Here is a 25,366-nt window from a genome sequence, read left to right on the forward strand (position 1 = left end):
ATAATTATTCTGGTTATTATTAGTATGGTCAGACTGACAGATAATCATAATAACTGACATATAATTCTCACCTTTGATGGACACTAAGATTCACTCAGTTTCTGATTTACTTTCTTACCTTACAGATAAGTTTAGTGAATGTGTATTAGAAGGATGCTTAAGCCAGTTGGATGTGCAACCCCAGATGGTTTACAAAGTGTGCGAGTTACTAACCACCTGTGCAACAAGAAATGGAAGTGAATGGCGTCAGAGTATGCTCACCACCTTGATTAATGAAGTAAGGCCATTACGAGTCTAATTTCTTTTTGTCTGACATATTTAAGTTTATGAGAATGAGATATAAAATAATCATACAAATTGTGTATTTGAGATATAAAATAATCATACAAATTATGTATTTGTAAAATAATCATACAAATTATGTATTTGAAGTTCTCAAGTCTGGCCTTATTACTACTACAGAAATGAAGATTGTTTATATTTCAGGAATTTCTCTCAATTGTTCGTTTAAATACATTTTCTTCCAGATTAGTAGCCAAGCGAATCAGTTGCTGGCTTCTTCACTCGCATCGCCAGAAACTGTAGAACAACTCTGTACCTCCGTCCTTGCCTCTAAATTTGCTGTTCGGTTACATCTTGTCACTTTACTTTTTGAGGTTGGTGTTTTTTTATTACAGTAGTAGGTAGCAAGGTGGTTATGCAGTGCCTGTTTACTCTGTGGTACCTTTTTAATTCAAATTTGATTGTGCAATGACTAGTATACTCGTAGATTTTAATAATAATATAGTTTAATTTATCCTGAAGTGAATGTTTAACATTTTTTTTAGTACTTTTCCAGATAATAGCATTACTTTTGCTTACACTGTTCTTCATCTGTATCCTTTGTGAATCTCTTCTCTAGGAAATGAAGAGAGGCTGTGCTGGGGCCATGGAACAAGCTGGACTGGTTGATACACTGACAGAATTGTTCATTATAACTCATGCTGTCATGGCTGCTAATCCTCCCCCACTACCAACTTCTGCTCCAGCATCTGCCACTGGTGCTTCAGGTGGTGCTTCAGCTGCGCCATCAACAACCCCATCACTGATCCCAATTCCCCCTCTGGCACCACCACCTTCATCTGGATCCTCACAAGCCAAAGATAAAGAGAAGGACAAAGACGATTTAGAGGGCACAGGAACGCCCAAATGGTTGTCGCCAGGTTTGCTCTTGCTGGACTTGTATGAGAAGCTAGCTGTAGCAACTCAACGAAGAAGTGAAGTTAGCAAGGTAAGAGTTGTCTGTAGCACAGATGAAGATTTTCAGCTAAAGCAGACTAAAAGCTGTAATTTGGGTTTAGCATCTGTTTATATTTTTTCAAATTTAATATTTTTTTGTTTGACTAAACTTCCTGTTCTTCCCAAACAGATCTGTAATCATGTATGGAAATGGTTTGATATGAGTACATTGAAGTGGTGTGCATATTCACCAAGCAACAACAAGAGTATTGATGATGCATACTGGGCTGGTGAGGCTAGTATTCGTATAATTAATGGAAGGAGGAAGTACACCATTCAGTTCCACTCCATGGTGCAGGTAATAACATAAGCGCCAATTCGTTTTATTTTTCATAGGTTGGGAAGTTGTCCTGCAATTAGTTCATTGTACTGAATATTTTTTTTCATGATTGAAAATGCTGCAGAGCTTTAGAGTTGTTTAGTTTAGTTGTTGTTAATTTAACTAAGCTCTATCTGTAATTCCCATTTTGAATTGCAGAATGTTTTTTTGAACTTTGTATTTAAAAGTTAGCATTTATTGTAGGTCAATGAAGAGTCCGGAAACCGCCGTCCCATCATGATTACCATCAAGGAAAAGGTGATTGCAGAAGAGAAGAAGAAATTACCCAGTGTTATGCCTAAGGATGAGCCAACACCAACGACGGAGGACGGAGGTCAAACAGGAAGCACAAAAATTGATGCCAGTGGAACAGAAGATGGCGAGAAGCCAAGCCATGAAGATTCACTGTCAGAAGAGGTTGCCTTGGACACTGCTGCTGCAACAGCTGTAGATGTACAAGAGGCAGCTGTTACTGTTGCAACAGGGGAAGAGAAGATGGAATGTGAAGAGGCAGAGGACACCACTACAGCAGCTTCTGCAGAAGTTGATGCAGCTGAAATAGCACCTATTGATGGCCTTAACAGGACACATCATGAGGCCATAATCAGGTAATCAATTAATTCTTTGGCATTTAAATGGTTTTTCAGTATGCTGTGGTTTCACAGAGTTTACGTAGTTGTAGGAAAATGGAGGGATAGGTTTATGTAATTATCTGCCTTGTGTAACTTTTTTTCTTTTTACTTACTGAAATTTAACTGAAATTTAGTTACTGTATATCTTGCAATTATCGTTGATCTATCCTTTCTTATTATAAATTATATTTTCATTTTGATGTAGGTAAATAGTTCTTGCACCTGTACTGAGATGGCAACATGTAAAGCTGAATTTCATGTTAAAGATTGTCAGTTTTCTTGCATAACATAATGGAATGTATATTTTTTTTTCCATGAAACTATTGCTGCCAGTTAAGAACAAGAAAAGGAATATACCAAATGTGTTAATACTGCTTTTATGTTTTGGAAAACTTTAGTTTTGCAATTTGTAACATGAACTTTTAAAGGACCTTTTGCAAATAGTCTTGTTTGCCTAAAGCAAGTACAATACAATAAATATACAGCCCATGTCCTCTAATGTAATGGAAGACTTGAAGCAGAGAAATATTATATGAGTGATTTTTCTTTTTCCAACAGGGCTTGTGTTGGCTTTATGAAGCTTGGTGTCGATCCAGATACTCTACATGCTCTAATGCGTCTTTGTTTGAGAGTAACTAGAGTTTGGGAGCAGGCATGTCTGTTTGCCAGCTTAGGTGGTGTTCGTACACTCCTCTCCTTAACAGAATCATCGGGCTTTTGGGGTTTTCATAGTCTTGCTGCCCTTCTCATGAGACACATCCTGGAAGAACCCACTACTCTACGATACACAATGGAAAAGGTACAGTTGTAATTTAGCTAAAATATGTTGGCAACTTTTGGTGGGAAATATAAGATGTAATTTTTAGAATTACAAATGGTGAACTTCTAATGGTATGGTAGTGCTAGTGTGTTTGTTCACCATCTAATATTCTGTAAAAGTTGAAAATGTCACTGCAGTAAGTACAAAATTGAAGTATGTTTGTATTTTCTAAGACAGTTTTATATCCTAATAGGTAATAAGGTCATCAGCCAGCAATAATACTATGTCTGGGGCTAAAGAACTTCATTATCTACTCCGTCTCCTTGCTCCGGCTGCGTGTCGAGACCCACAGCTATTTACAGAAATAACCCAGCAATGTCTCCGAATAGATCTAAACATGACTCTGAAGAGGAATCTTATGTCAGCCAACAGTAAGAGTTTCGATGTGATATATTTTGTACTTAATTAATGGCACAAAAAGGAGATTTTGTTGTGTGGGGGAGTGTTGCCATGACTTGTCAAATAATTCATTGTTGAAGTTAATTTTCATTTTGTTTCTGTATGCTATATCTTAGTATGTAATATGTGTATTTCTTTAGCCAAAAGTTACATTATCTTGATTCTTAGATGTATGCTCTACAAAGCTATTAATCATAAATAGCCTTGGATTTAATCCATGTGAAATGGATGCAGTCACACCATCGAGATAAATCTTGAAAGAAGAAAAATTCTGCTTTATGTGCCTTGAGTCAGGCCTCACTCTTCTGCAAGGGGAAGCATCATTCCTGTGCTAACCTCTCTGAAAGTGAGTGAAAAATGAAGGAGTGCACTGAGGGGTTTGGCTGATGGTTTTTGTAAAAAAACTTGACGGTATTGTTCATTCTTAATATCTTGTTAATCATAAATTCCGTAAATGACAATTTAGAAAGGTTAACAAAGCAAATGAGCCTCTGGAGAGAAGAGTAGACTGAGATGTAAAAGTCCAATTCTTTTGTATTTGAAATAGAATAAATCACCCGTGATAATACTCACCAAGCACATGAGGCAAGTACTACAAGAAGCAGCAGCCTCCATGTGTACCATAATTGTGTGATGAGATCTTGAAGAGAATGAGGATGTAACCAGGAGTCCTAACTGGTAAGTACATGGCTTCTCATGACAGCAAATGAACATATAAGGATTATGGGTCACATTGCACAGAAAGTGTTGCAAAAATATTCTGGCATTACCAGCTGCTTACTCTAATAGCAGAAAGCTACAGTTTATATTTACAAGCCAGGAGGAGAGCTCTTGAACTCAGTGGGCCTTGACCTTTTAATAAGCTTCTTATTAACAGGACAGTTCTGGTGACTAATAAAGGAATCGACAAGGAGAAGCCAGGAAAGATTGTGTATGCTGGAGGACAACACTAGGTTCTCACAGGGCATAAGAGAAGCTTCAGGAGAAGATTGAAGTGCAGGAAGTAATTGCATCTAAGAATGAACTGCTTTTACTAAGGACTGAGGCTTGGCCACAGACTCTTAAGCAAATTGAAAGAGCCAATTTGAGACTTCTCTTGAAAGAACATTGATCTTGTCAACAGGTTTAGGGGAGGCAAGAGCAATCCGGAATGAGAGAGAGGCTGCTGTAAAGGCAGGATCTGGTTAGCCCTGCTTAGAGCATCTGCTAAGATGTTGCAAACTCAGAGATGAAGTGAAGCATGATGTGACTTTTTGCATTGCTGCCCAAGCAAAAGTCTCAATCACTAACAAGAAATGATTTTCAGTGAAGGAGGTGGTGGTGTTGGCCATGACCCCAATATAACAGCCTGACAAAACAGTCATGGATGCCAGGAGGCATAAGACTTCCCTTAGTTCTAAGACATTTACCATCCTACGACTCGACTGAGCCATATTGCTTTTGCAGGAGACCAACAAGTAGGTGCCAAAGCCCCTTTTTAAGGCACCTTACAACATCAGGAGTTTTAGATCTGTTGGAACTAATGGTACTACCTTTATTAGGTTCTGTTGGTTGGTCCTACAACTCATGAAACTTGTAAATTGCTATCTCTCTGGTCAGGATCCAGGTTTATGGAGAAAACTCTGTTGCTTTGCTAAACATAGTCACCTCTTGTTAGAAGGAACACCAGGTAACCCAACAATACCTTCCTTGGCTTTGGGTCAAGGGTGACTAAAAAAAACTCCTTAATGGCCTCCTGAAGGCAGTGACCCAGTTCCCCAAAGAACAGTCTAGGTTGAACATCTCACTGGGCACTGTAAGTGTGGGTCCTAGTCCAAGGTGGTCATGCAGGACGTAGGTACCCCTACCCTACAGATGAATGACTATGATATTCCTTGAGCAGTTGTACAATGAAAATGAAAAGTTAACCAGTACTGAGCAGTTTGAAACTAAAAAGTCAGCAATGCATGCCTGAGACAGAAATTAAGAATAAAAAAATAACTCTCATTTTGGACACTGGCGATGTAAGTCACTGACCAAAAGGTAAAAGGAGCTAAAACCACAAACGGTATTAGCACTACACTGTAAAGTGAAAAAGATTAAATGAAAATATGAGAAGCACGGTATAATAACTGAAAAAGTTTGCTCTCTGCCTCTAGGAAAAGTGGGGCTTGACAGAAGCCTCGTGCAGTACAACTTTCTTTCAAGGTTTGAAGTAGATGTGACCGGGTCTGTTCCTTATGGAGCAAGGATATTAATGACTAATGGTTTGTAGAATAAATGAATTTACATTCTTTGACTGCAGGATTTTTAAACGAAATTGCAATTACTCTATAATGGTTTGGGCCAAAGCAACTTAGCTTAGTTTTCAGTAGATGTTATTTTAAATTTATATAGGTAATCTGCTTGAAAAGAATATTTTTAGTATTATGATTTAGGTAATTGTATGTGATTGAAATTGAGTATTTCATGTAAGAATGTTTAGGTTGGAGGTTCTCCATGTTTTATTCCTAGGTTATGAAGCTTGAGTTATTTTCTTCCAACACTATTGAGGCTACACTGCACTCTTGCAATATTTATTTTTTTTATATTTCCTTACCAACTTTTAAGAATTTGATTTTGCATTTTCTGTAGCTATGTAGACCTGAATTTACATATGTTATTTCTCCCTTGTGTATGTAGAGGAGTGTCTGCACAAATTTCTCTTCCTAGCCCTTTAGTCACATGTTTATCATTTAGATTCAGTGAAAAGGTGATGCCATTGGGATTTGATGACTGAAGCCTCAAGGTGGTGCTTGTGCAGAAGTGTACTGTACAGTACTGTAACTATCGTTTGGATAATTGCATTTTATGGGAGTATTTGAAACCCCTAAATATAGAATATAGTGGTAAGGATGGGTTGCAGGGAAAAACATTTAAAAATTTGTTCTCCCTTTACGTTCCACAGGTGAAGACAGTATCTTGATGAAAAGTATTGGTGGAAAGAGTGTTGGAGCTGCTGCAGCTGGGGGCTCTAGTACCTCTGGGAGCGGTGGTAGCACTACCAGCGCTGGGATGACACTCGGTAGTGAACCTCAGCAACTAATTCATGATCTGTTAGAAGCCCTCACAACTCTGAGTGATGATAGCGAATCACCTGCTCCAGCTGGAGTAAATCAGTGTTCATTAGTTGCTGCTATGGTGAATGCCACAACTACGCCAACAGAAGAAAGAGCGGCATCTTCTACTGTTGGTGCTCGCCGCCAGATTCATCTTTCTCGGTCGTCATCTGCTAATGACATGATTGTTCAGGAGACAGATGAACAGGTGAGAATCCACTGTACAAATACTTTAGTAACTTGATTATGATATGACTCCTTAGAAATTTAGTATCTTGATTATGATGTGACTCCTGAGAAATGCACACAAAGTTACACACTTTGAAGTACTGGTGGACTGTACAGTGGTTAGAATGGAGGGTTGAACCTAAAGCAGCTGATAATTTGATTTAATCAACAGTATGTTTGGAATTAAAATATAAAGCTTTGATGGGAATTGAATCCTACGAGACTAAAGTTCAAAGATACATGCTATTACTAAACTTCACTGGGAATGAACACACTACTGTTTTATTGTCAGTTTTTGACAGGATACCCTACTGCTAATATTGCAGTTGTGAGATTGAGAGAGGCAAAATGTTTTTATATACGTGCAGAGTTCATTGTAAAATAGATAGGGAATATGCTTTTTAACTCTGAATGTAGTGGGATTAAGTTGAATATTGATTCGTTAGTTTTGAAATTTATATATTTAATCATTGCAGAGTCCTATGGAGAGTGATAGCAGTAAGATTCCTGGAGCAAGTACAAAGACTGCTTCAAATGAAAAAATTGATGAAGCCGCAAAGAGAAAGAAACCCTTATTGTCAAAGTCTCTGATATGCAAGTTGTTAGCAGAGTTTGTCCGCTCTTATGCTGGTTGTGCTAAGCTGGTCACGGAACACCATTATTCAGCAGGGTCAAATGATAAAATAACAGAGGTAAGTCACATGCACAGTACTTGATTATGTACCAAATTTGTCTTGGTTTATTGAAAAATTTTTGCTGCTCCAACTTTATAATATAAAAAAACCATATTCATTGTTACATAATTCTGATCCCTTGTATGTACTTTTTTGTTTTGACATGCAGAATATCTACTTGAGAAAAAAAGATTTGAACTGTGTCATATGAACATGTAAATTCCTCTAACAGTCAACTAGATTTTGTATTGGATTGGTTAGTAACTTCTTGGATTGTCAGGTTTTAGGAAATAAAGAAACATGCCAAATTATTTATTCATGTTTTATAATTGTTCACCATTCGTTTGTACTGCTGTGTAACCTCAGAATATTTGCATTTGTGATCAGTATTCTTTTGTTTTGATCCATTGGTTTTCTGTTATCAGGATTCCTTTAATTTTGACATGTAATTCATGCTTGTTTAACTTTAGTAATTTACTGTTTCTTGGTATTTGTGTGTGTTTGTATGGAATTTAATGAGCGAGAACCTTCCTTCTGTACTGTGTTTTTGGGGTGGGGAATATATTTACTTGAATCGTGCCACAGTGTCCTGTAGCTGCTCCACATTGTTGTTGGATAAGAACCTGCATGTGACATGCCCTTCTTGTAGGGCCCAGCTGTTTTCCCTTCAGAAGTCTTGTTCAGTGAGAGTGGGCTGATCAGTGGAGGTATTCAAAGTAGCTGGTGGTGGTTCTTTAGACACTTTCTTGTCTTGTCATTCTGTATTTGCTATCGCTAAGACTTGAGTCTAGTTGGTCAAGGCTTCTGCTTTCACAATGCAACTTTCTTCCCTTATGCTCCCTCATACTTGACCATGGTCTCTGTTATGCCCAAACCAACTGGTCTAGGGACACTCAGCTGTATCACCCTTCTTCTTCTTCTTCTTTAAAGTGTCATTATGAGGCATCTAACACTCTTGAGGAAGTATGGAGCACTGTAAAGACCCTGGTTGACTTGGGCACTTTCTCTTGGACCCTCAGGCACAGTCAGAGGTTGTATTGTTGCTCTCTAGGTCATCCCAGTAAACTGAGTCCTCTCCCAGGCAGTGTTCTTGCTGATCACTGCAAACCTAGTCTCTCATCTAATTGTATTCAGTATATATAGTAGTACTTTTATAACCAGCCACAATCTCTCCAAACTTAGAGAAATTTTTTGTGAATGTGATACCTTTATCATAGTTTAGGAAGCAGATCATTTAAAGTAGTGTAGGAAGCAAATCATTTAAAGAAATGTAGTGAAATTTTTGACAATTTTTATCCAATTGTTACATATTTAGTTGCTAAACTGAAATGTTTTTAAAGCAAACCTTTGACTAGCCTTATGAGTTAAAAAAATGTATTTTGACTTGTTGGTGTGGTTAAACACTGATATGTCTTTCTCTTTTTTTCAGGACTGTTCTGCACTTGCCTACATGTTGGACCATCTAGTTTGTAGTAGTTCAGCATCAGATAAAGATACAGCAAGTCATGTTCGGGTATTGATAGCCGCCTTGGCATCTTGTAATCATGCTCCAGATGCACAGACTATTCTTGTGACAGAGGTTTGTAAAGTTAATTTTCATTAAAGTGATCAGTCGTTTGAAATTCTCACTTGTTTTATCGTGTATATAAGGACATTATGTACTGCAGATGCTGAGTAGTTGAAGTTTTGTTTGAAACATTGAAATCGTCCATGTGTAGCATGCTCGTTCCGTAAATGACAAATGTTACAAAGTTGCCATGATTCTTGTATAAATTATGAAGGGTATTTAAAAGTTGTCTTTTGGAAGCTTCATCAAACTTTGTATATCTTTGGCATTGGTAAATTTTATGTATATCACAGAATTAATTCTGCTAGGGTTTGGAATTCATGCTGCTTTTGAACACCAAGTATTGAAACATTACTGTTTTGCAGGTTAAAGGGGCTCTTGGTAGGGCAACTGTAGTGACTGAAAGTGCAGAAAAGCATGCCAGAATTCAGGCCCTTGTTGGTCTGATATGTACAATGATGGAAGCCTGCCCAGCTCAGCTGAACCAGCCTGCCAATCTCTGCTTTAAGCAACAACAGCATCATGGGTAAGAGGCATTGTCATTTTGTCAGGTTTACTCGTCCTGTTGTATGTGCTGTGGTATTAATTTGGAAGTTCTTTGACTACAGTGATTATCTTTTTGCAGGATGAACAACATGATAAGGGTCATGGTGAGAAAGGGATTAGTCACTGATCTGGCCCGAATACCTCACAGCTTGGATCTCTCGTCTCCTAATATGGCAGCCACAATCAATGCAGCTTTGAAACCATTAGAACTCGTATCTCGTATTGTAAATCTGCCATCGTTTGGCATTGCATCTTCATCTAAAAAGAAAACTCCACAGAATGATGATCAGCAACAGCCCATGGGTAAGTTGACATGGTAGGGTCTTCTTATTCATGAAATCTTCAGATCCAGTTTTAATGTTGTAGAATAATTGTTTTTATTGTGGAGGCTGTTCTGATTAATATTTTTCTCAGTGATATCGATTAAGAAATTGTGTTTGAATATGCAGGCACAGAAACAACCAATAGCGAAGCGACACGAGCACAAGGTGATGATAACATTGAGGATACAGAAAATACTGAACATGATATTAGTACAGCTGGTGAGATTTTGGAGCCTTCTTCAGATGCTCATCCAAATGAGGTAATTATGTGTTGGCTGCTTTTGCTGCCTCTAATGGTAGCCGAAGGGAACTTTCCCTTGCATTGCTAGTTATTACTGGTTTGTTAATAAGATAGTTTGTTGCAAAAAATTTTTGTGATAGTCTCTTCATTATGTAATTAAGAGTGTGAAAGAACAAAGGCTAAGCAAAATTATGCAGACAAAAAGTGCTTGAACAAGCAGTTATCATAAATTTTCAGAAAGTAATTGAAGGTACAAAGAGTACAAAGACAGAGCATTATTCAATTTATTTTTTAGGATGGTACACTGGTGGAAGGGGATGAGGCAGGTTTGGAAGAAATCTTAGATCAGTTGTTGGAAGATGGGAGTGGTGGCGCAAGAGGACAAGGACACCGCGACTCAGTTACTGCAGTTCGTTATGTCATCGAGCGGGATCCTCCTATGGATACGGATGATACTATGCATGACTCGCGTATGGTAACACATTCTGAAAGTCAGGTGTGTTTTTGCACTTTATTTTCTGCCCTAAAACATTGTGAGTGTGCTGTCTGTAGAGATGTTACAGATTTCATGGTCAGTACTCTTCACTCTACCACCAAAACTTGTGATGTAAAATATTTCATTGTCTTTCCAACAGTTTCTCGAGGGGGAAGAGGCAGGAAACGAAGAACATGATGACTCGTCATCAGAGTCGTCAGATGACCGTGAAGAGGAAGGGGATGATGATGACAATGATGAAGAAGTGGAGGAGGAGGAGGAAGAAGAGGAAGAAGATGGAGGTAAGATAACCGTATATTTTATGTATACATTTTCTCCCTACTTACAATTTTCATCTGGATATATGAATGAGTAAATGATGGGTACGTAAGCCTGTTTTACTCTATGCATCAGAAATGCTGGCACTGATGAGGAAAATTGGGGAGAATTTGGATAGCTGTGACCATGGATTATTAAGGTGCATGACACAGTGTGGTTGTGAAGATTGTATTATAAACGAGGAATTAGTTTGGAAATGTGGCATCAATGGGCTGGATTAACGAATGCATGGATCCTAAAATGGTAGTTTTGCCCCCCAAAACTTGGGAAAATTCTCCCAGTACACACACCAAAAAAAAAATCCTCTAACTACTTAAAGAAGAACTGGGATAAGTTTCCTTTCTCTTCCAGTGCCACTGGAAGAAGGAGAAGGTTCTCTAACTCACACAAATAGGAGAATAAAGCCGTGAGACCCAAATGTAATTACTGCACCAGCTATTTCTCCGAGAATAACAAAAGTAAATCTCACAGAACGATACTAACAACTGTAGTACACCTCTGTTTTAGTTACGATCTTTAATTTGTTTCACCAAACAAAATGACTGTGTACGTGTTCTAGAACAACATGGCGCTCGAGAACATCATGACGCAACTGAACAACTACACCCTGTTCTCGTGTTCAAGCACTCACATGGGGGAACCTTTGTAACACGAAACACTACTGAATTGAGGAAATCAATTCTTCACACGGTAGAAAAAATATCTCTTACGCTAAGAGGAAAAGATATGAAACCCCAAAAACGCACAAAACGAGACAACTGCATGACTGCGACAAGTTTAACAACGCGTCCATGTGCGAGAGGGCGTTCCAGATAATGTTAAGGGTTTTGTTTTTGTTAAGACGAGTCTAAAACAGCAGAGCATAGTAATGCGCAAGGAATACTCCGTATATGAAAGCTTTGGGTCGTATGTTAGGAAAAATACCAATTTCTTTTTAAACTGGTGTATCTGAAAAGACTAAATGGCTTGAACATAAGATTAGAAGAGAAGAGGAACAATTGGTCAGAAAAGCAGATGTGAATAGCTTGACAAAGACCTGATGGAAGGCACAGGAAGTCCTAACTTTCAGTTTTCCCCTCCCTCACATTTACTGTCTTAGATGGAGATGACTGCTGAGGAATGAAGTGTTGCCTTGCTGGACAAAGGAGTCTTGCTCAAACATGAGTGATTGGGGGTTTTTCAAGTGATGTGACAGGGTCTGTTCCAAACTGAATAAGGCAATTTGGTGAATGAGTTTGTAGAAAAAATGCTTTTATTAAAGCATAGCAGTTAATAATCATAAGTGTACAAGTGCACAAGATCAGTGCCAAGTGGACAAAGTACAAAGATCAGGGTACCAGAAAATCTTTTCAGTAGATTTTCTATTTTATAAGATCAAAATGGGTATAAATGAAAGAACATTTACAAGAATATATAAGAACGCTAAACAAAATAGAACAATGTAAGGTTTATCTGGTGTTAAGAATTTTAGATTCTGTGCTTTGTTCATTCTTTGAGTATCAGTTGAGTTACAATAGCATGGAATGTAGAGAATGCTTGGTTATAGAAATAAGTAATTTCATGAATTTCAACCTCATTTGTTGAGTATACAATGTTTGAATACTGTACCGTATTGTACAACTTTTAGTGTTCCCTCTGTTTATCTTTTCAGTTTTGTCTGGCCTCTTCCTACTTAGCTGTCCAGTTTCTGTAACTTTACCTTGCTCCAATTTTCATCACTCATTTCAGAACAAATTCTTTGAGTAAAGCCTGATTGAGTTCCTAAGTATGACTGTGATCTTGCTAAACTTACTTATGACAAGTACAAAAGCATTCAATAGGTTTCTATTTGTTTACATTATTTGATGAATTTTTGAACCCAGTTATTTTCAAGGTTTCAAACCTCCAGTTCATAAGTAAATTTTGTTTCAAGACAAAACTTAATATTTTTTAAAGAATTTGAAATATGATTGATATAAGTTTATAGTTTTTTAATTCTGATTTTGCATACAGAAAAGTTCTGTGTTACTAAGATGGTGGTTAAAATTGAGTAAGAGTAATGTCAGGAAAATGCATTGATACAGTGTTTTTCACTACTTAAATTTTTTGAAGTGATTTTTGTTATTAGAGTGCTTTATTTTCTTGCATCTTTATCTTTGTGGATAAGAAATGTAGGAAGTATAGTTTACCTGCTTACAATGCTGTCGTAATCAGAGGCACTCGAAAGGTCAATGTTTAAAATTGTTTTTGATGCATTTTTGAGTTTTTGAAAAAGCTGTACTTTTATTTAAATTACCTTAAGACTATTCCTATTTCATTGTTTTTCCTAAGGTTTTATTGTCTTGCAAACAGCTGATGATGACGACGATGATGAGGAAGAGGAGGAGGAAGGATCAGTCTTTGACGAGGGCTATGAAGACCTCGAGGAAACTTTCATCCGACTTCCAGGTGAACGGGATTCCGATGACATTCTCCTCCTCCCTTCTTACCAGCAGTACATAGATACTATAGATACAATTATCTTCGGTGATCGAGTGTCTCATCATCATCAAACGCATTCACATGAAGATCCTTCTTTTATGGCTTCAACACCGAATGCCAATCCAAGTATGTTTGAATTAGAAAATTATGATATTTTCATGTTTGTTATATAGTTTTAAATCTGTTAAAAATTCCTATACAGTATTTGTCAATTTATTTTTTTTATTAGATAAATGTTTTACTGAGTTTAATTGGTATTCTTTCATTTTGAAAATGAGGAAATTAAAGTATAAAGGCCCTTTTCTTTTTTGGTAATTTATTCTTAGTAAATTTAATAGAAACTGAAATTGAAAACTATACTTCACCCCAAATAGGTGGAAGCAATGCCATCCCAACGCATCCATTATTCCAAAATCCTCGAGAGGTCCCTGCTACAGGCAGTGCTCGTCTCAACAGCAGGCCCAGTCGTCAGCGCGGGGTGCTCAGGTACCATACTGTCACCCCACGCACCCACACCACCACCACCACCATACTCCAGAGGTGACCCACCACTCCCCATGAACCACAGCTTTGCTGGCTTCATCAGTAGCACACCTATATTTTAGCACACTAAAATAGCTATGACTCACAAGCCACCACTGCCTATTTTTGCCTTAACTAATGAACTTATATCACACTAGCATCCTTGCTTTCTTGACACACTCACTCATTTTATCTTTTAAACATAGTTGAATTGTATCCGTGAAGGCCAATTTAAAAAAAAAAAATCATGTTATATTTCTTGGTTATTTTTGTAGAAATAGAACTTTTGCACGATTAGTTGCATTTTTTAAATTGTTATCTTGCACATTGTTTATTACTTGCCCTTTATTTTATGCAAAAGTAATGTATTTTTAGTGTTTGTCTTTGAACATTTTGGTTTTCAGTAGGATTGATAGCTCTTATTTTAAGGATAGATATTGAATGTTAATGTGAAAGATATCCTTTATTAGTTATATCCTGTTAATGTGTATTTTGATGTGTGAATCATTATCCATAGGCTATGAAAGGTGGAAGTGTATACAGTATATATTTATTTTTGTGTAAGTGAATTTAGAATTTGAGAAAAATTTATTGACTGTACCATGGGCTTCAGATTTTATCCTTAATTTTAAAGTGGAATAAGTTGAGTTTAAAAGTACCTAGTACCGTATGTCCCCCGATTTATATTTTGGAAGTGGCACTTTTTATTTTTCCTGGTATACCTGTCCAAATCATTAATAATACTAAAGATCTAAGTAACTGGTTATTGATTGTAACAATGGAAATATTTAACTTTGGTATACTGAATTTTGACCAAGTGACAACAAAATCAAGGTATATAATTTCAAATTGAAGGGACAGTAATCAAGAATATGCCAATGCCTTGGTTTGTAGAGCACATAGGAAAGTGCCATTGTTATGTATTTAGTAAATAATTTTTGTAGGGTCTTGGGGTTTCTTCAGTTTGAGTAAAATCTCGAGGTTAAATTTTGTTAGTGCACACATTGCTCATTCTAGGTTGTTACTAATGACATAATTATTTGAGAACGTTTGAAGACTGGTGTTTTTGTAATTATTATAAAGCAAGATATTCTAAAAATTCTGGTTATCTGGGTAATTAACAATGATCAGGGTCAGATTAGGTCAGGGGCAGTGCTTGGAATGAGGAAAATCCCCATGATCAGGTTAGGTATGCTTTTTTAATGTATTTTCATTAGTGATTTTTTATAAGAATATGAGGTGGGAGGGAAGCAGAGCATCAAACACCAAAAGTATCAGAAAAAGGTATTTCGATGGAAAAATTTCAGGGGTATGCATGACAGTGTATACCCCTGAAATTTTTCCATCTCAAGATTCAAATGAAAAATATTTTTCACTAGATGTAACATGCTATGACTTGAGTAGCTGTTTTGGTGAGTCCTGTGCCCTTGAGTGACAGAAGTTAAAATTGCTATAATTCATCCAAAGGTCTAGTTTGTATTTGCTTTTGAATTTTACTTTTAGGTCCCAATGTCATGATGCCTACTAGTAGTACCATTTTCAGAGTCTCAGAATAATTTTGTAGGGGGGGGTGAAAACTGAGATTGATTTTTTTGCCAGCTTACTCTTTGAGGATATGGTAATCATTCCATATTTTGGTGAATAACTGTTTAGCAACATTAGAATACAGTATTGTGAATATTTTATGCATAGGAATTGCAACTGTAGTGATTGTTCTGGTGAATTGAGCTGAGACATAAGTTTTTTTTGTCACATGCTTAGATAATTTTTTAGAATTGCATTTGTTTTAGTGATTTGACTGAAGATTTGACATTGATGATGGTATTAAAAGAATTTTTGTTCTTATTTGCTTTGTCAGTCGTTAGTTGACAGACTTGTTATGCTTCTCTTAGTGTGTAAATTTTTCATCCTACTTAAGCTATTGTGAATGATGGGTAATATTTGTGTAACATTTTCTTTTGGATTACTGAGGAATATTTGAGGACCATGTTTAGAACTTGTAGATTATATGGTTCAGTTTGTGAATGCAGTTAATATTTTGAGAAAACTGTGCTTAGCAAGCACATTTTCCTGAAGGATATTTCTGATATCTGTATATTAGAATTTTTCGTTAGTTCCCTGAGGAAAGTTAGATATGAAGAACTTACTAGTCCTGCCAAATTTACTATGCAAGATTCCAAGTATTAAAAGAAATTTCTTCTGGTGGCTTATTCAGGCAGAAAATCATATAGTTGCTGTTAAGTCCTTTTTTTTTTTTGCTTTTAAAATGATTACAGGGGAAAGTTTAGGCAGTGCATTTTCCCCAAGTTTAGAAGAGCGCTGCTGCTGCATCCCCTCCCACACCCCTCCCACCTCATGCCCATCTCATGACTGAAGTAATATTATGCTGTGCCATTATCATCAGATTTGTACAACTTTGATTTACATAATGTTTAAACCCTTACTTGTTGTTTTTAAGTAATCTTAAGGTGGTAAAAAAATAGGATCTGGAAGTATTTGTAGAACTGCAGTTATTTGTTTTGAGCTATAAAAAGAACCCGTGGTTTACATAAGCTACATAATTATTGAAGTAGTTAGGCAAGCCTTTTGTAATGTAGAGAAAGTGTTTTTGGTAAGATTAGGCTAATGTAAATTTAGTAGCAGCCTGCATTATTGGAAGTTATGAAAAGGAATATACCAGCTAGGTAGAGCTTTTGATTTTAGGGTATTTATTATTAGCCATTCACAAGTTGCTGCAGAAGGGTTTGGGCACAAAGTTGAACATTTAAACTGGTATAGATTAGGCTTTACTGCAAGATGAATAGGAGAACTGTACACATACATAAACTCCCTTTAGAATTGCTATATCCGAGTGGGAAATTTTTATCTAAAATTAATGGTCGTTTCATCTTTATTTTTATTTTGGTTATGCTAGGATATTTACTTCTTTTAAATTAATTTGTTTCAAGGGTAGTTTTCATACATTTCATGCTAGAAATCTATGTTGAGGTGTATGGTGTTTATAAGTTTAGGAAAATATGTAGTGTTCAGTGTTTTTCAGATTTGAAACACAGGATAATGTTTATTTGAATGTGTTCTGACACTGTAGACCTTTACAGTTTATTTTTGTGATCAAAGTAATTATTAAAAGATATCATAATTTACATTTAATCTTTATAGATTACTGGGTCCTAGTCATCGAGATGTACTCCAGTTGACTTCAAATCTAAGGGAAGCCAACCAAGTACTTTTCACAAATCCTGATGTTAGACTTATGCCACCAGATCCAGACGAATTTATTGATATGCAGGTAAGTAATTTGGTTGTGATGCTTCTAAGGTGTTTGTATCCAGCGGTGTTTTGATTTGTGATTTATAAGAATAAAAATAGTTTTTTGTTTGTAAAAAAAAATGCTCAGTCCTATGTCTGACATACTTCCCTCGGCTTCCTTTGACATAATTGCTATTCTTAGGATTGCCTTCAAAATTTTCTTGACTGAGAGGGGGTTCATTTCATGTAAACATTGCTAATCTCTCTTACTTTTTAATAACCCTGTTTAATGCTGTCAGTGTACTTTATGCAGTGCACTGTAGACATTACTTAGGTTCTTTGCAGTGTACATTCGGCCCCTAGCAGCAACTCCTTTCTTTCCTTTTACTGTGCCTCCTTTCATATTCTTTCTTCCATCTTTTCACCTTCTCCTAACAGTTGATACATAGTGCAACTGCAAGGTTTTCCTCCTGTCACACCTTTCAAACCTTTTACTGTCAATTTCTGTTTCAGCACTGAAAGACCTCGTAGGTCCCAGTGCTTGGCCTTTGGCCTAAATTCTTTATTCAATTCTTACTTTTTAACATTTCATATACAAAATCCATTAATCATAATTATTCTTCATAGTAAATGGATCCAGTTTTACATTATTGGAAGAAATGAAAGAAGCAAGGTTTCCTGCTGCATGCTCAGCCTGTCATTTGCCACAGACCACACTACTACTAATTCTTTTTTGCTTTTTGACAGCTCTGACTTATACCTTATATCATGACTACACTGAGTTTTTGTAGCCTTTGTACTTTAAATTCTGTTATTTTTACTTAGTCATACAGTTACATATATGAAATAGTTCAACGGTAGATTTCTTTTCCTTCCCTTTGTGCATTTTAGTTTTTAGCATTTTTGCTCCCATTAGCTCATCAGATCAGTTTGCCACTAACATGTATGTGCCAGTAAGAAATTCTTATTTATGGCTTCATGAGTTCAATAAGAAATATTCTAATATAGGGTAGCTTTTTCCTTATCTGAGATTTTCATGACTTCTGTATTCAGTATTGTATCTATGTATCTACTATCTCCAGTTCTGTTTGTTTGAGCTTAGCTTTATTCCAAGGAAGAGTATCATTATTGACACTTACCAACTAAGACCTGGGCTTCCAAGAAGTATTCTTTTTTTTACAAAGTTTTTTCTGTTGTCCTGGTGCATTCTATGTGGGATTATAGTTGGCCCCAGTGGCTTTTACTGACTTGCATTGTCATGCGCTATTATTATCAGTTTGTAAAAAGTTCAATATTCATATGCTTTCATATCCTCGTGTGTCCTCTGTTGTGACAATACCCTGGTGGTTCCCTGTGGAGTTGCCATTAGTGGGTTTATTTATTTATTTTATTTTATTTTTAATTAGTGAGATCTCTTCCTTCTGTTACTTCCTAATGAGCATCATGTTCTATAGAAACTTAAATTTCAAGTCAATGGCCCTTGTGGGCTTGTTTCATATGAATAGGGTTCATCTTCTAAATAATAATGATAATAATAATAGTGTAATTGCTCATAAATTGTTTAAAAGATTCGATCTCATTAATCCTTCATCTGTGTATTCTATTTAGCAGGCTTTTTAAAACTTGTAGAGTTTTGCTGATTTAAAACGCCATCATCTGCTTATTCCAAAACTCAGAGTTTGTTGTTACTCTGGCACTATTAAACTACCAAAAAAAAGAACAATTGCAAAATATAATTCACTGGAAATTGAATGGGAGAATGCCATAAAATCTGTAGGAAAATATATGAAATGGGTAAAATTACTAATCCCCATACTCAACAAGGACGATTAAACTTGTAGGGTCAGAAAGTTTTTTTTTATTGAAATTTGATATTTAGAGAGTCATATGATAATCACTGAAGAAATCCCATGATTTTTAAAACTTGTTAAGCCCCAGCAAGATAAACAGTTGATAGTACGTACAGGCAGTCCCTGGCTAACGGCGATCCAGTTTTATGGTGCTTGCCTACCGCCGAAAATCGGCAGTTTCTGGCACTGAAAATCGCTGATTCCTGCTTATCAGCGCCAATAATTGGGTATTGGCACCAATACATATTTAACAGAGGTGCCGATAACCGAAAATCGGTGCTTTTCGGCGCCGATAAGCCCCGAAAATTGCAGATTTTCGGTTATGATCACACCCTCAGAACGGAACCCCTGTCGATAACCGGGGACTGCCTGTATTCACACATCACTATGGAAAATAGGTCAGTACTACATATTAGAACTAAATTGAAGTGAATTGCGGAATGAACATGAATGGCACACCACAGTAACAAGAACAGAGTGATCTTGGGAGAGCCAAGTGGTATGTGTATGCTCATAGTGAAGCTGCATGATGGAGTGATGTATTTATTTAAAAATTGTCAAATTTTTCAGTTGGAAAAAATGCTTAAAAGCTTTATTTTTAATGAGATTTGATAAAGATGGATTTTTTTAATGACTATTTCATACAAAACCATTAGCCACAGGTAGTAGCCTCCATCCTTTTTCAAACTGGCCTTTGATCTTTGTGTAAAGCCTAAGGGACGTCATACACCTTACTGGTCATGTGCAGGAGAGGCCTCTCATTCCTGACCAATGAGGGTGTTTTGTAACAGTTTTGATTTTCTGTGGAAATAAGGCAATATAGGGTGGTTAGTGGGTTGGTATGAAAGTTTTCTTATTAATGAATTTGCTTAGAACAAAATTTTGGTATTCTAATATACTGATTCAAATTTTCAGGATCACGGTGGTAACATGATGAACAATGGAGGGTCGTCAGCATCTTTGGCAAACGTGCCTAATGCTCTTTCTAGGTGGACTGAAGAAACACGGGTCTTAGAGGCAGATTCTATGCATGATGCAGTCACAGGTAAAGAAATACTACTGTTTGGTATATTTACTTGTGCGTCTGTACGTTTTGTATTGAACGTAACCCATGTCTCGGGTGCTCAGAATAAGGTTTAAATAGGAACCAGCAAATTCAGGAGAGGAATATATGAAATTTTTGAGGTTTACAGTTTGTGCATTTTGAGGAATGTGTTACCAGTCTGGTTATTTTGATTAGTGTAATAAGATCAGTTAAATTCTAGATGAAATTTTGGAGGGTGTGAGAAAGTTTTTCCTGTTTAAATGGAGGTTAAAATTGGAATAAGGATAATTTAAAGAAGTTAAACACTAAATTGGGAAGAGACCAAAAGGAGTCCATGAAAAGTAAAGAGAATTCAGTGGATATGAGGCTGAAGGGATGCTGCGTTTAACTTAGTACCGTGTATAGTCTTCCATGCGGTAAACATTTGAGGTGGTACAAATCAATTATCAGAAGCAGGAAAATGGATTAATTGGTGGTTTGGATGACCGAGTAGCAATCAAGTTGTGGTGGTAGATAACAAGAGAGTTTGAAGTCATTGTGGAGACACAATAGAGGGATGGGGCCAGACATGATTTACCTGGATTGTCAAAACATTTTGGTTGTGATATTTTTGGGAAAATTTCTTGTCATATATGCAAGGAGGGCCACTTGTGTGAGTTAATATTCTTAGTTCATTGGCATTAAACAGTATTATATAATTAATATGTATACAGTGGTTTCTCAGCATATGAATGATTCTTTATTAGTATTTTCGTTATACGAAGTAAAATTTTTAAAAAAATATGTTTCCATGTATCGGCTAAAAATTTCGTTTGCCAGCTGTTTGATGGAAAATGGTGCACGGCTGGCTGGGAGTGAGGAAGGAGAGATGGGATCCCCTTGAGAGAACCAAAATGGTTGCTGTAGGCAAAGGGGGTTGATAACAAAATCAATTTTATTCACATTTGTGTCAAGGATAATCAAGTGCATGTATATTAGAGAATTGTGTGTCTGTGTGCATGTATATTAGAGAGAGAGAAAGAGAGAGAGATAAAGTGGGTACAAAGGTTGGGTATGGGGGAAATTTTTGAGTGTCGGCCGAATTGAATTCCCATTATTCCTTATGGGAATATTCGGATTGATATACGAGCATTTCGATATATGAATTGGATTTGGAACGAATTAAATTCATATACCAAGGAGCCGCTGTACTGCCTGTGCTAGCATGTAAGATTCACCCCAGTTTTTGGGACCATAACCTTGAAAAATAAACATAAATATACCACTCTTTTCGATAATCTTCATAGACCTTACAGCTGTAGGTTTTTGTTTTTATGTAACTATTTACCTACCAGTATTCGAAGATTTTTGTAAAGGAAACTGTTAAACCTGTATTTTTTTGGACTTGTTAGGGGTCTGCCTATCACAAGATGAGCATTTTTCCAAATCATATTTGCTTAACAGTGACTAACATAAGCCTATCTGTGGTGTAACAAAAATTTATCACTCAAAACTCATCATTGGTACGTGAACTAACAATCTTACCATACAAATGAACCAAAAAATTTGCATGAAAGTACCATATTCAGTGGTAAAAAAAAATTCTCTTATCTCTCAACACATCATACTGGTATTGCAAGTTTAACACTTATCAAAAATATAGTATAGCATTATGATAAAAAAACCATTATACCAGTGTCAAAATGCATCATAAGAACTTTGCACACTTGTATAAGTGTAATCATACAGATGGCTGATGTTCTAATTAGCTTGAATAATTTTCTCCTCTCTGTCACTGCCAATACTATTAATTTTGTTGATTCAAGATATTTAACAGCAGTGTTGGTATTTAAATGAAATGCCATCATTACATCATTGAAAACTTATCAGGCTACTTCAGTTTTTAACTGCACTAATTCCTACACCTGTTCTGTGGCTGTTTCTCTCTCTATCAAGCTTTGGAATTTCTTTCCTGTCTGTTTTTCCTGACTTGTGATCTGTGTACCCTGGGGTAGGTGTACCAATAATTGGCCTTAGGGGTTCCCACATTTCTTACCCCTGATTTTCTAGGCCTGAGCTAGACAAGGTCACTAGGTTGTGAGTACGATACTTTAGGTGATCTTTGGAATCTACTGACTTGAAGTCTTAAAATTTTATCTGTATTTTCAACATGTATTTCAAGAATTTCACAGAATACCTTGAATGTTCTTTAATTTGCCATTGGATGTTTTGGTTAGATCTCATGTCAAGTGTTTAGAAAGTAGAACCATTCTTTGAATAATTAATATTGATTTTGTTATCATTGTGGTATTTTTCAGTTGTCAAACCAGCTCTTATGGCAGTGTTGGAAAAGTACAGAGATGCAGAACAGAGCGAACGGGACAAGAAGAAGAAAGAGCAAGAGGCAAATAAGCCACCACCACCAGTATCAAGTGAAAGTTCTCAGGGTCCCCTTGTCCTTCTTCAAAGTGGTAATTGATTTTTTTAGCTTTATAAAATAAATAAATTATTGGTCTGAGTTTTATAAGTAAATTCTGAAGGAATAAGGAGAATAGATTTTTTTTTTTTTCTTATTTATATCCCTCTTAATATTTAAAATTTTTATTAAAGTAAGTGCATATGTTTACTCATTAGGCATGGGAATTTATCTTCTATATATGCATAGACTTATATTTGATATTGCAATATCTACGTATTTCTTAGTATAATATTTTAAGCAAAAATTTCTTTTCTCTTTCCCTGTAGGAGATGCTGAGATGGGTGAAGCAACTGATACCAACCAGCCTAGTTCAGCTCAGGTACCAAGTTCTGAATTGGAAGCTCCAAGCACTGAAGCTGGTGGTCAAGATGCGTCTGCAATATTGAGTACTGCATCAATTGCAGAGTCAATTGTGGAATCGGTCTTAGGGTCTTCATCAGGTCATTTGTCAACCACCACGACTCCAAGCTTTTCTGGGTTATTAACCCTTCTTTCCCCTGTATCAAGAAGTGCACCAACTCCTCTCTCTCCTGTGTCTGTTAGTGCACCGTCTCTACCTCTTCAGGAACCACCAGTCTCTTCCATTCCAGTTGCCTCTGGCACAACATTAGTAGGAGGAATTCCATCGGCTCCAAGTACCCCGACACAAACATCGTCAGTTAGTGCTTTACCCCCTCTTCCATCCCCTACTTCTGCTTCAGCAGGAATGCCTCCTCTCATACCCCCGACAAGTGTAACAACAATGGAAAATGAAACTCCATCTTCAATGGCTGTTACAGATACAGAAATGGTAGCTGCTTCGCCTCTACCAGCAATGGTGTCTACTCCATTAGCTCAAGATAGCGTTGAGAGTATATCAGCTCAGGAAGAAACTCCCATGTCTGTCAGTCCACCAGAATATCGTAGCCGCTCACCGGTGTTGTATGCCATGCCAGGGGAAACCATCGTAACTCCTCCTCCATTACCTCAAGCTACACCAAGAGAAGCCTGGGAGGACCCAAGTAATGTTAATATGCAGCAAGATCCATCTGGGGATCAGCCCATAACTGTTGCACCTGAACTAGTTATGCCAACTGCTGGAAGAAGTGTTGTTGCTGGCCAGGAAGGTTCACAGGATGAGTAAGTTTGGTAACATTTTATGTACTTATTCTATAGACAGTAGATGAAAACTTACGTTTTATTTTATAACGGTATCATTGGCATCTATTTTTTTTTATTAAGCTTCAGTATTTCATATCGTATTGAATTTATTTGTAAGTAGAGTTGGTGTTCAGTGTTGCCTAATCTGGTAGAGAGTTCTGGGTGAAAATTGTGTTCTGTACAACAGAGCATGTGATTTGTATACTGCAACATTAATAATTTATTTTCCCATTCTTAAATATATTAATAATAATCCTCAGAGGTAATCAAGAAAGCAGTGAGGCAGGTCCATCAGGTTCTGCAGCAAGTCGGCCTGACTACTCAGCAATTCTTGGTGACATTGAAATTCCTGAAGGTGTTGATCCCAGTTTTCTTGCTGCATTACCTGAAGACATGAGGCAGGAAGTTATCGCTGAACAGCTAAGGTAATAAGTGAATTGTATGGAAAGTTTCACTCCATAACGAATGTTTTAAATAGTTTGAATACCTTACCTAGTGAGATTTTGGTTGTTTTATTTAATGCTCTCTTATTAAACATAATTTTGTAATTCCAGATTACAACGGGTAAGACAGCGAGCAACGGAGAACACTCGTGAAAGTAATAGTGGCAGTGTGAGCGAAGTGAATCCCGAATTTCTTGCAGCTCTGCCTCCTAATATTCAGGAAGAAGTCTTGGCCCAGCAGCGGTTAGAGCAGCAGAGACAACAGGCTGCACGTGCTAACCCTGATGATCCTATGGATCCCGTCTCATTTTTGCAGACCTTGCCACCTTCCTTAAGGCAGACAGTAAGTTTCTCTCTCTCTCTCTCTCTCTCTCTCTCTCTCTCTCTCTCTCTCTCTCTCTCTCTCTCTCTCTCTCTGTACATATATGTATATTATTGGATGAGGTAATTTTCAATTTTCCCCTATTCTTTCGTCTGTTTATTGAACATGGGATTGCTGCAAAAAAAAAAAAAAAAAAAAATTAAGATTGGGTTTCGTTGTTAGAAGTGTCTTTGTCGGCTTTTCCTTTTATAGGGTTAGATGTGAAAGGTCTTTTCCTTCTTCTGTTTCCTGTGCTTTCTCTGCCTGAACTCCCATCAGGTCTAGGTTATGAAATGTGGTGAAAGGATGAGATTTTTTTGTGCTGAACTTTTATTGCATTTAAAACTTTGCAGTGTTAAGTACTGTCCTTGATTAGCATTCAGTAGTTTTTTTGTATTTTGTTTAATGAATTGAGCATAAAAGTAATAAAATATAGAAAATATAGTGTAAATAAGAATTTAATAGTTGATATATAAGTTTATTAAAATTAAATAAAAGGCCAGTTGTAGCTTTTGCCATTTGTAATGTATTAACATTTTATTGTATGAAATGCATATAATAACATGAATATATGTAAAGTAGAAGGAAAGAAATAAGAAATATTTATTTATTAAACACTGTACAAAAGTACAGAACACCTAATAAAGGCAGTCCAGTAAATCCAGTAAATCTGAAGTTTCACCACATGTGTTAACCATATCTTGTCTGCTATTTACATATTGAGTATTGATGAGTGAAAGTAAGATTAGTGATATTGAGGGAATGCTGTTATTGGAGGAAGTGCCTCTTTATGGAAATATGTTAACAGTTTTAAAATAGAGTGAATTAAAAAAAACTTTAAGGTTGTAGTTAAAGTGTGTGATCCTATTAAAAGACTGTTATGGAATATGTTGAAAGGGTAAAATTTTCAATTATCATTA

General features: G+C 36.5%; 1 protein-coding gene across 17 annotated transcripts in view; it reads left to right on the top strand.

Moving 5' to 3' along the window:
• The window catches only part of HUWE1 (HECT, UBA and WWE domain containing E3 ubiquitin protein ligase 1), a 173,256-nt gene that overhangs the window by 126,463 nt on the left and 21,427 nt on the right, over window positions 1–25,366 (top strand). For 13 of the 17 annotated variants that reach the window (XM_067117774.1, XM_067117772.1, XM_067117767.1 and 10 more), the window contains 23 exons: window positions 126–277; window positions 528–656; window positions 902–1,270; window positions 1,409–1,576; window positions 1,802–2,205; window positions 2,788–3,028; window positions 3,243–3,420; window positions 6,375–6,733; window positions 7,230–7,445; window positions 8,857–9,006; window positions 9,360–9,520; window positions 9,620–9,843; window positions 9,990–10,123; window positions 10,400–10,600; window positions 10,740–10,881; window positions 13,229–13,504; window positions 13,753–13,918; window positions 17,060–17,189; window positions 19,915–20,044; window positions 22,342–22,494; window positions 22,769–23,621; window positions 23,903–24,067; window positions 24,197–24,428. In XM_067117774.1, coding sequence (XP_066973875.1) covers window positions 126–277; window positions 528–656; window positions 902–1,270; window positions 1,409–1,576; window positions 1,802–2,205; window positions 2,788–3,028; window positions 3,243–3,420; window positions 6,375–6,733; window positions 7,230–7,445; window positions 8,857–9,006; window positions 9,360–9,520; window positions 9,620–9,843; window positions 9,990–10,123; window positions 10,400–10,600; window positions 10,740–10,881; window positions 13,229–13,504; window positions 13,753–13,918; window positions 17,060–17,189; window positions 19,915–20,044; window positions 22,342–22,494; window positions 22,769–23,621; window positions 23,903–24,067; window positions 24,197–24,428 — 5,333 coding nt within the window. The remainder of the gene's footprint in view (window positions 1–125; window positions 278–527; window positions 657–901; window positions 1,271–1,408; window positions 1,577–1,801; window positions 2,206–2,787; window positions 3,029–3,242; window positions 3,421–6,374; window positions 6,734–7,229; window positions 7,446–8,856; window positions 9,007–9,359; window positions 9,521–9,619; window positions 9,844–9,989; window positions 10,124–10,399; window positions 10,601–10,739; window positions 10,882–13,228; window positions 13,505–13,752; window positions 13,919–17,059; window positions 17,190–19,914; window positions 20,045–22,341; window positions 22,495–22,768; window positions 23,622–23,902; window positions 24,068–24,196; window positions 24,429–25,366) is intronic. The other 4 variants (XM_067117782.1, XM_067117781.1, XM_067117783.1 and 1 more) reach the window with 3 other exon arrangements.

Source organism: Macrobrachium rosenbergii, chromosome 15 (genome assembly GCF_040412425.1).
Source record: "Macrobrachium rosenbergii isolate ZJJX-2024 chromosome 15, ASM4041242v1, whole genome shotgun sequence".
Classification (NCBI taxonomy): domain Eukaryota; kingdom Metazoa; phylum Arthropoda; class Malacostraca; order Decapoda; family Palaemonidae; genus Macrobrachium; species Macrobrachium rosenbergii.